This window comes from Platichthys flesus, chromosome 2 (assembly GCF_949316205.1).
Source record: "Platichthys flesus chromosome 2, fPlaFle2.1, whole genome shotgun sequence".
NCBI classification, from domain to species: domain Eukaryota; kingdom Metazoa; phylum Chordata; class Actinopteri; order Pleuronectiformes; family Pleuronectidae; genus Platichthys; species Platichthys flesus.
The window spans coordinates 29,551,032-29,561,802 of record NC_084946.1 but is presented as its reverse complement, the minus strand read 5'-3'; the positions used below and the strand labels follow the sequence as shown (position 1 = coordinate 29,561,802).

The 10,771-nt window shown below is 46.4% G+C and overlaps 1 protein-coding gene across 1 annotated transcript in view; it reads right to left on the bottom strand.

Annotated features, from left to right (window-relative positions):
- Positions 1-10,771, bottom strand: part of LOC133973270 (E3 ubiquitin-protein ligase RNF123) — a 50,435-nt gene that overhangs the window by 28,000 nt on the left and 11,664 nt on the right. The window contains exons 17-29 of the mRNA XM_062411027.1: positions 10,647-10,746; positions 10,504-10,565; positions 10,271-10,342; positions 9,298-9,418; positions 8,845-8,946; positions 7,915-8,015; positions 7,566-7,755; positions 5,871-6,016; positions 5,559-5,642; positions 1,815-1,922; positions 823-1,000; positions 283-357; positions 86-173 (exon numbers count right to left, since the gene is read on the bottom strand). Of these exons, the coding sequence (XP_062267011.1) occupies positions 86-173; positions 283-357; positions 823-1,000; positions 1,815-1,922; positions 5,559-5,642; positions 5,871-6,016; positions 7,566-7,755; positions 7,915-8,015; positions 8,845-8,946; positions 9,298-9,418; positions 10,271-10,342; positions 10,504-10,565; positions 10,647-10,746 (1,427 nt within the window). The remainder of the gene's footprint in view (positions 1-85; positions 174-282; positions 358-822; positions 1,001-1,814; positions 1,923-5,558; positions 5,643-5,870; positions 6,017-7,565; positions 7,756-7,914; positions 8,016-8,844; positions 8,947-9,297; positions 9,419-10,270; positions 10,343-10,503; positions 10,566-10,646; positions 10,747-10,771) is intronic.

Genomic DNA, 10,771 nt, shown 5'->3' with positions numbered 1-10,771 from the left:
AGTCTGTTCTGATAAATAAACATTTGTTGGTGTTTGAACAGTGAAAACAAGCAGCTGACGCTGTGACGGTCAAACAGACACTCACTGCTCCTCTGGGATCCTCTCCACTGCCCTGAGGGATTGTGGGTAGCAGACGTAGCTGGCGAGGGCCTGCATCAGAGAATCTTTAATGTCTGAGAGAAGAGACGTTAAATACAACACGTTAGAGTCGATACCGACGGTTATGCACCATAAATAAAGTGTGTATGTGTGTGTGTGTGTGTTTGCGTGTGTGTGTGTAACCTGTTCCGACGATGCGTGGATCAGCAAAGTGTTTGGCGAGGATGGCAGCCAGCTGAGTCAGTGTCTCTTCGTAACCTGAAGAGAAGAAGGCGACAAACATTAAATCTGTCGTCGTGAACACAAACTCAAACGGAGAGGTGAGTGTGACACACAGGAAGTGATGTCACTTCACAGTGTTTGATACCTGATGAGACCGGATGACAAAGCTGCTGCTGCTACAGTCACCTGTGTCACCTGGGAGCTATGTGTCACCTGGGACCTATGTGTCACCTGGGAGCTATGTGTCCCCTGGGACCTATGTGTCCCGTGGGACCTATGTGTCCCCTGGGACCTATGTGTCCCCTGGGAGCTATGTGTCACCTGGGAGCTATGTGTCACCTGGGAGCTATGTGTCCCCTGGGAGCTATGTGTCACCTGGGAGCTATGTGTCACCTGGGAGCTATGTGTCCCCTGGGACCTATGTGTCCCCTGGGACCTATGTGTCACCTGGGAGCTATGTGTCACCTGGGACCTATGTGTCCCCTGGGACCTATGTGTCACCTGGGAGCTCCTCCATGCTGTTGGCCGGGCTGAAGTAGTTCTTCAGGGCGCTGTAGGCGTTCATGGCCACGTTGAGGTAGAACTCAGGAGTGAAGGCGAACAAGGAGCCCGTGTTGTCTGCGTGTTCGATGGTGCGAATGCAAACGCACAGCAGCCAGTACACATCCAGCATCTTCTCCTGCACACACACACACACACAAACACACACATTGATGAGGGTGAGGAGTCATGAGTGTGATGAGTGTGATTAGATGATGAGTGATGAGTGATGAGATGATGTGTGATGAGTGATGACTGATGAGTGATGAGATGATGTGTGATGAGTGATGACTGATGAGTGATGAGATGATGTGTGATGAGTGATGACTGATGAGTGATGAGATTGTGGTGAATGTGATGAGTGATGAGTGATGAGTGATGAGTGATGAGAGTGATGAGTGTGTGATGAGTGTGACGAGTGTGTGGTGAATGTGATGAGTGATGAGTGATGAGTGATGAGTGATGAGAGTGATGAGAGTGATGAGTGTGTGGTGAGATGATGAGTGATTAGTGATTAGTGATGAGTGTGATGAGTGTGATGAGAGTGATGAGATGATGAGATGTTTAGATGATGAGATGATGAGTGATGAGTGTGTGGTGAATGTGATGAGTGATGTGTGATGAGTGTGTGGTGAGATGGTGAGTGTGTGGTGAATGTGATGAGTGATGTGTGATGAGTGTGATGAGTGTGTGGTGAATGTGATGAGTGTGTGGTGAGATGATGAGATGATGAGATGTTTAGATGATGAGTGGTGAGTGTGATGAGTGTGATGAGTGTGTGGTGAGATGATGAGATGATGAGATGTTTAGATGATGAGATGATGAGTGGTGAGTGTGATGAGTGTGTGGTGAGATGATGAGATGATGAGATGTTTAGATGATGAGATGATGAGTGGTGAGTGTGATGAGTGTGTGGTGAGATGATGAGTGGTGAGTGTGATGAGAGTGATGACCTTGGAGTAGATGGTGGCGTTGATCCAGGCCAGTCTCCTGCTGAGGTGATTCAGCTTCTCTGAGAAAACCTTCTGACTCTTCTGCAGCTCGTCCAGGATGTCTGACCTCTGAGGGACACAACCAGCAGGACCAGTTTACAAACCTGACACAGGTCACAGGTCACTGGTCACTGGACACAGGTCACAGGTCGCACTTGTTCTAACTTGTTCTCACTGGTTCTCACTTGTTTTCACTTGTTTTCACTTGTTTTCACTTGTTTTCACTGGTTCTCACTTGTTCTCACTGGTTCTCACTGGTTCTCACTTGTTTTCACTTTTTTTCACTTGTTTCACTTGTTTTCACTTGTTTTCACTTGTTTTCACTGGTTCTCACTGGTTCTCACTGGTTCTCACTTGTTCTCTCTGGTTCTCACTTGATTTCACTTGTTCTCTCTGTTTCTCACTGGTTCTCACTTGTTTTCACTTTTTTTCACTTGTTTCACTTGTTTTCACTTGTTTTCACTTGTTTTCACTGGTTCTCACTGGTTCTTAATGGTTCTCACTGGTTCTCACTTGTTCTCACTTGTTCTCACTGGTTCTCATTAGTTTTCACTTGTTTTCACTTGTTTTCACTTGTTTTCACTTGTTTTCACTGGTTCTCACTGGTTCTCACTTGTTTTCACTTGTTTTCACTTGTTTTCACTGGTTCTCAGTTGTTCTCACTTGTTTTCACTTTTTCTCACTGGTTCTCACTGTTTCTCACTGGGTCTCACTGGTTCTCACTTGTTTTCACTTGTTCTCACTTGTTCTCACTGGTTCTCTGTTCTCACTGGTTCTCACTGTTTCTCACTGGGTCTCACTGGTTCTCACTTGTTCTCACTTGTTCTCACTTATTCTCACTGGTTCTCTGTTCTCACTGGTTCTCACTGTTTCTCACTGGGTCTCACTGGTTCTCACTTGTTCTCACTTGTTCTCACTTGTTTTCACTTGTTTTCACTGGTTCTCACTGGTTCTCACTGTTTCTCACTGGTTCTCACTTGTTTTCACTTGTTTTCACTGGTTTTCACTGGTTCTCACTGGTTCTCACTGGTTCTCACTTGTTCTCACTTGTTTTCACTTGTTCTCACTGGTTCTCACTTGTTCTCACTGGTTCTCACTTGTTTTCACTTGTTTTAACTTGTTTTCACTGGTTCTCACTGGTTCTCACTGGTTCTCACTTGTTTTCACTAGTTTTCACTTGTTTTCACTTGTTTTCACTTGTTTTCACTTGTTCTCACTTGTTCTCACTTGTTTTCACTTGTTTTCACTGGTTCTCACTTGTTTTCACTGGTTCTCACTGGTTCTCACTGGTTCTCACTGGTTCTCACTTGTTCTCTCTGGTTCTCACTTGATTTCACTTGTTCTCTCTGTTTCTCACTTGTTTTCACTTGTTTTCACTGGTTTTCACTGGTTCTCACTGGTTCTCACTGGTTCTCACTGGTTCTCACTTGTTTTCACTTGTTTTCACTTGTTTTCACTTGTTTTCACTTGTTTTCACTGGTTCTCACTGGTTCTCACTTGTTCTCACTGGTTCTCACTTGTTTTCACTTGTTTTCACTTGTTTTCACTGGTTCTCACTGGTTCTCACTGGTTCTCACTGGTTCTCACTTGTTTTCACTAGTTTTCACTTGTTTTCACTTGTTCTCACTTGTTTTCACTTGTTTTCACTTGTTTTCACTTGTTCTCTCTGGTTCTCACTTGTTTTCACTTGTTTTCACTGGTTCTCACTTGTTTTCACTTGTTTTCACTGGTTCTCACTGGTTCTCACTGGTTCTCACTGGTTCTCACTGGTTCTCTCTGGTTCTCACTTGTTTTCACTTGTTCTCTCTGTTTCTCACTTGTTTTCACTGGTTCTCACTTGTTTTCACTGGTTCTCACTTGTTTTCACTTGTTTTCACTGGTTCTCACTGGTTCTCACTGGTTCTCACTGGTTCTCACTTGTTCTCTCTGGTTCTCTCTGGTTCTCACTTGTTTTCACTTGTTTTCACTGGTTCTCACTTGTTCTCACTTGTTCTCACTTGTTCTCACTGGTTCTCACTGGTTCTCACTGGTTCTCACTTGTTTTCACTTGTTTTCACTTGTTTTCACTTGTTCTCTCCGGTTCTCACTGGTTCTCACTCTTTCTCACTGAATCCCACTGGTTCTCACTGGTTCTCTCTGGTTCTCACTGGTTCTCACTGGTTCTCACTTGTTTTCACTTGTTTTCACTTGTTTTCACTTGTTCTCTCCGGTTCTCACTGGTTCTCACTGGTTCTCACTTTTTCTCACTGAATCTCACTGGTTCTCACTGGTTCTCTCTGGTTCTCACTTTTTCTCACTGAATCTCACTGGTTCTCACTGGTTCTCTCTGGTTCTCACTGGTTCTCACTGGTTCTCACTGGTTCTCACTGGTTCTCACTTGTTTTCACTGGTTTTCACTGGTTCTCACTTGTTTTCACTTGTTTTCACTTGTTCTCACTTGTTTTCACTTGTTTTCACTTGTTTTCACTGGTTCTCTCCGGTTCTCACTGGTTCTCACTGGTTCTCACTTTTTCTCACTGAATCTCACTGGTTCTCACTGGTTCTCTCTGGGTCTCACCGGTTCTCACCGGTTCTCACTGGTTCTCACTTGTTCTCTCTGGTTCTCTCTGGTTCTCACTTGTTTTCACTGGTTCTCACTTGTTCTCACTTGTTCTCACTTGTTCTCACTTGTTCTCACTGGTTCTCACAGGTTCTCACAGGTTCTCACTGGTTCTCACTGGTTCTCACTGGTTCTCACTTGTTTTCACTTGTTTTCACTTGTTTTCACTTGTTCTCTCCGGTTCTCACTGGTTCTCACTGGTTCTCACTTTTTCTCACTGAATCTCACTGGTTCTCAATGGTTCTCTCTGGTTCTCACTGGTTCTCACTGGTTCTCACTGGTTCTCACTGGTTCTCACTGGTTCTCACTTGTTTTCACTGGTTTTCACTGGTTTTCACTGGTTCTCACTTGTTTTCACTTGTTCTCACTGGTTCTCACTGGTTCTCACTTGTTTTCACTTGTTTTCACTTGTTTTCACTGGTTCTCTCCGGTTCTCACCGGTTCTCACCGGTTCTCACTGGTTCTCACTTTTTCTCACTGAATCTCACTGGTTCTCACTGGTTCTCTCTGGTTCTCACTGGTTCTCACTGGTTCTCACTGGTTCTCACTTGTTCTCTCTGGTTCTCTCTGGTTCTCACTTGTTTTCACTTGTTTTCACTGGTTCTCACTTGTTCTCACTTGTTCTCACTTGTTCTCACTGGTTCTCACTGGTTCTCACTGGTTCTCACTGGTTCTCACTTGTTTTCACTTGTTTTCACTTGTTTTCACTTGTTCTCTCCGGTTCTCACTGGTTCTCACTGGTTCTCACTTTTTCTCACTGAATCTCACTGGTTCTCAATGGTTCTCAATGGTTCTCTCTGGTTCTCACTGGTTCTCACTGGTTCTCACTGGTTCTCACTGGTTCTCACTTGTTTTCACTGGTTTTCACTGATTCTCACTGGTTCTCACTTGTTTTCACTTGTTCTCACTTGTTTTCACTTGTTTTCACTTGTTTTCACTGGTTCTCTCCGGTTCTCACTGGTTCTCACTGGTTCTCACTGGTTCTCACTTTTTCTCACTGAATCTCACTGGTTCTCACTGGTTCTCTCTGGTTCTCACTGGTTCTCACTGGTTCTCTGTTCTCACTGGTTCTCAGGTTTATGTTCACAAACGGAAGCAGGACTCACTCGTGCGGGGCAGCGGGCGATCTTCTCCTCCGTGTCCTTCAGTGCCACAGCGTATTCATGGACGTCGTCTGAAACCACCACCATCTGCAGGAGACAGGGAGAACGTCCTGATGATCAAGTCCACTCAGTTCTACATTAAAAACATGTAATACTAGAACCATGTAGCTTCATGACACATGTCCATCAATTATTATTCCCGATCGATGGAACGTCTTCAAACTTCAAAGCAAAAGGTCAGATTATTTAATGTCTCTGATATGTCAGAGGTTCATCCTGTCCGTCTCCACATGGACATCTGTCTCTGCCGCTCACCTTCCCCAGCTGCTGGTGGACGCTCAGGTTGTACATCATCACGATCCCGTCCACGATCTCCAGCAGCGACTTGTCAGCCAATGGCTGCTCGGGCTCCTCCACCGGTCGCCCCAGCAACAGGCCGTCGTTACCATGGCTACCCTCGACTGCAGGACAGAAACCACAGAACGGAGACGTCAGCTGATCTGAGACCTGCCATCAGGACATGTCCAACAGTCAGCTGATCTGAGACCTGCCATCAGGACATGTCCAACATTCAGCTGATCTGAGACCTGCCATCAGGACATGTCCAACAGTCAGCTGATCTGAGACCTGCCATCAGGACATGTCCAACAGTCAGCTGATCTGAGACCTGCCATCAGGACATGTCCAACAGTCAGCTGATCTGAGACCTGCCATCAGGACATGTCCAACAGTCAGCTGATCTGAGACCTGCCATCAGGACATGTCCAACAGTCAGCTGATCTGAGACCTGCCATCAGGACATGTCCAACAGTCAGCTGATCTGAGACCTGCCATCAGGACATGTCCAACAGTCAGCTGATCTGAGACCTGCCATCAGGACATGTCCAACAGTCAGCTGATCTGAGACCTGCCATCAGGACATGTCCAACAGTCAGCTGATCTGAGACCTGCCATCAGGACATGTCCAACAGTCAGCTGATCTGAGACCTGCCATCAGGATATGTCCAACAGTCAGCTGATCTGAGACCTGCCATCAGGACATGTCCAACATTCAGCTGATCTGAGACCTGCCATCAGGACATGTCCAACAGTCAGCTGATCTGAGACCTGCCATCAGGACATGTCGAACAGTCAGCTGATCTGAGACCTGCCATCAGGACACGTCCAACAGTCAGCTGATCTGAGACCTGCCATCAGGACATGTCCAACAGTCAGCTGATCTGAGACCTGCCATCAGGACATGTCCAACGTTCAGCTGATCTGAGACCTGCCATCAGGACATGTCCAACAGTCAGCTGATCTGAGACCTGCCATCAGGACATGTCTATCATTCAGCTGATCTGAGACCTGCCATCAGGACATGTCCAACGTTCAGCTGATCTGAGACCTGCCATCAGGACATGTCCAACAGTCAGCTGATCTGAGACCTGCCATCAGGACATGTCCAACAGTCAGCTGATCTGAGACCTGCCATCAGGACATGTCCATCATTCAGCTGATCTGAGACCTGCCATCAGACATGTCCGACATTCAGCTGATCTGAGACCTGCCATCAAGACATGTCCAACATTCAGCTGATCTGAGACCTGCCATCAGGACATGTCCAAAGTTCAGCTGATCTGAGACCTGCCATCAGGACATGTCCAACAGTCAGCTGATCTGAGACCTGCCATCAGGACATGTCCAACAGTCAGCTGATCTGAGACCTGCCATCAGGACATGTCCAACAGTCAGCTGATCTGAGACCTGCCATCAGGACATGTCCAACAGTCAGCTGATCTGAGACCTGCCATCAGGACATGTCCAACAGTCAGCTGATCTGAGACCTGCCATCAGGACATGTCCAACAGTCAGCTGATCTGACATGTCTGACATTCAGCTGATCTGAGACCTGCCATCAGAAAGCATTTATCACTCTGTAGATAGATCTTTCCTGAGATTCACTGACATGAGAATCAAACCACTCAGATAACAGATGATTCTGTTGTTCAAGGAGCTTCAGGTACTCACTGTCCTCCTCCGTCCTCTGCTCCACAGCCAGCGTGCGGACCTTCACCTTCTCGGGCTGAGTCAGGGGTCGTCTGGGGGTCATCAGGCTGACGGCGGCCGTGCTCAGGAACCGGTTGGCCCGTCCCAAAGTGGGAGAACTCAACCAGCTGGGCCTCGCCAGAGCTCCGCCCATCGCTGCCCCGAACGGCCTCTGATGACAAAGTGACCAGACAACACAAACTGAGGAAACACCACCAGGTGCTGACTTCTGAGACATATTCATAGTTATGAGATTTATACATCATCTTATTTCCTTTTTATATTCAATAAAATGTAATAATAATGAGAATGAAGATGCCTGAGGACCAACCTGTGCTGCTCCGCTCTCCTCGTCCTCGTCCAGGTCGTCCATGGACGCGGCCTGGATCTCTGCAGGGTCGATGACGATGTTGGCTTTACTCGCCAAATCATCTGGTGGATTAACACGGGACACAAACATGAAGAAACATAAACAAACCTCTCTGGTGAAGAAGTGCAGACTCACACGATGAAGACACAGACGAAGATGTGAAGAGAGTTTGTGGTGATCAGAGCTGACGACGTGTCAGGTGATGTGAACATGATCACATGACCTCTGCAGCAGAGGTAACAGGTCACTTCTGCTTCACAGACACAGTCTCCAGAGGAAACATGAGCCATTCTACACGCATGACACATGTCAGGGAAGCACCTTCATAAACCTGACTGACTGTGACACGTAGCAGTGATGCTGCTTTACACTAATATTTCATAAACATGAACATGGAAAGTCGCCTGAACACACAACAGATGATTCACTTTCTGAAGTTTCACTTTGTTCTGGTTGATTTGAGCTCAGTGAGAAAAACAACACGAAGCAGCAGCTCCCTCTGGTGGAGAGAACACTACAGTGTCATCATCTTCATCATCATAGTGAGAAGAAAGAGCCCGCTTCATTTCTTCTTCATTTAAACTGAGAGGAAGAGTCAGAGCTGGTATACCTGCCACAAGACAGGTACTGACCAACCAGCCAATCAGAACACAGGTACAGACCAACCAGCCAATCAGAACACAGGTACTGACCAACCAGCCAATCAGAACACAGGTACTGACCAACCAGCCAATCAGAACACAGGTACTGACCAACCAGCCAATCAGAACACAGGTACTGACCAACCAGATAATCAGAACACAGGTACTGACCAACCAGCCAATCAGAACACAGGTACTGACCAACCAGCCAATCAGAACACAGGTACCACAGAGAGACGTGTGTACAAACCTTTGAGTGTTTTCTTGAGGTGGGAGAGGAGCCCCCCCAGTCTTTGAAGGTCAAAGTAATCCACCTTCCCATTGTAGAAGAGCTGAGGGGGGACGTACGCCTCTGAAACAACAGCAGAGAGAGAGAGAGAGAGAGAGAGGTGAGAGAACCACAAATAAACAGAGTGAGAGAACCAGAAATGAAGAGAGAGAGAGAGAGAGAGACAGAGAGAGTGACAGAGAGAGTGACAGAGAGAGACAGATAAAATAAAGAGTAGAGAGCACAAGGAATAAAGAAAAGAGAGAGAACCAGAAATAAAAAAGAGAGAGAGAATGAGAAGAAACTTTACATGAAGCTATAAAACACAGAAATATAACAATCTACTCAAATTTATTTCCTGGTTGAAGAAGATAAATCAAATATGTACGAATTGGATCAGAAATAAAAACCCGGTCACGTGATCATCACTGTTACCTTCACTCCTCACGCTGCCCAGAGACTTCCTGTTCCCGTCGTCCCAGCAGCTTCTCACCGCCGTGATGAGGCGGTGCAGGAAACACACCATGTACTCAGGAGGACACAGAGCTGTGGGGTGCTGCTCACACACACACACGCACACGCACACACACACACACACACACAACCTATGACCTCTGAACACAAACCAGTTCATCTATGAGTCCAAATTAAGATGTGTACCAAATTTGAAGAAATTCCATCTAGGTGCTCTTGAGATATTGTGTTACAAACATGCGACGAACAACCTGAAACACAGTGGTGGCGACTCCACCACTGGAGACTGGCGACTGGCGACTGGCGACTCCCAGTGGCCTCCGGCCACTGGGAGTCGCCACCACAGAAGCAATAAACCCTGGATAACAGTAGAGGAAATAAACCCTGACAAACCATAGAGTCTGAGATCAGTCACTAACCCTACTCTACTACTTAACGTTTTCTATGGAGAGCACTGAACACTGAGATCAGCAGAAAGAGAAAACACTTTTTGTCACTACCGTTGTCTCTGCACCCGTAATGACATCATTGTAGAATTATGACGACAACAACAATCAACTGGTGGAAAATATGAGTGAAAATTTAAAAATGTTTATTTTACACTTTGTATTAATACTTTTAAGTTAAATACACTGTGAATGATTATCTCTTAATGTGTTTGTGTTGCTCAGTTTGTACATTTGTGCGACAGGCCGGGCAGCACCTGAGGCTCACAGTGTAGATCATATAGTGAAGAGTGATTCTGACCATGTCTCCTGAGACACCTGTCAAAGAGCAGGATGTCCAGCTGTAGGCTGACAACTAAGGACAGGGCTCTTATTTTGAAGGCAACCTGCTCCGGTACATCAGTCAGTGTACCCGCACGTCTGGTTAGGTTTCCACGGTGTGTTGTGTTGTTGTGTTGTTGTGTTGTTGTGTTGTTAGTGATGCTCACCCCTCGGTTACTGGCATTCTCCTGCAGGAACTTCCGGAACTTGTTGAGGAAAATATAACGAGACGCTTCTCCCTGAAAGATAGAGAGAGGTGACGCTGCAAATAACGCACAACACTCATACACAACACTCACTCACTCACACTTATTAAACACAGTCTGTGAAGCAGCAGACAGTTATGATGGTGAATGATGAAGACGTCTGTCGTATGCTGTGATGAAGATGAAGAACATACCGTCGTTTTGTCTTTGTTATTTAGCAGCAGCCTCAGGATTTGAACCTGCAACTCTTCCACCACTGCAACAGACACACATGACGTAAGTTCAGCTGAGGTCACGTCATCAAACAGAAATGTCAACAGAAACCTTGACCTCTGACCTTCTATCCTCTTCTTCAGCCTCTGACAGCCTCGCTCGTACGCCCGACGCCGCAGACGCTCGTCTGGACTCTCATCCTTACACTCCCGCTCGTCTTTACCCTGAGAGGGGACACGTGTGTCTACC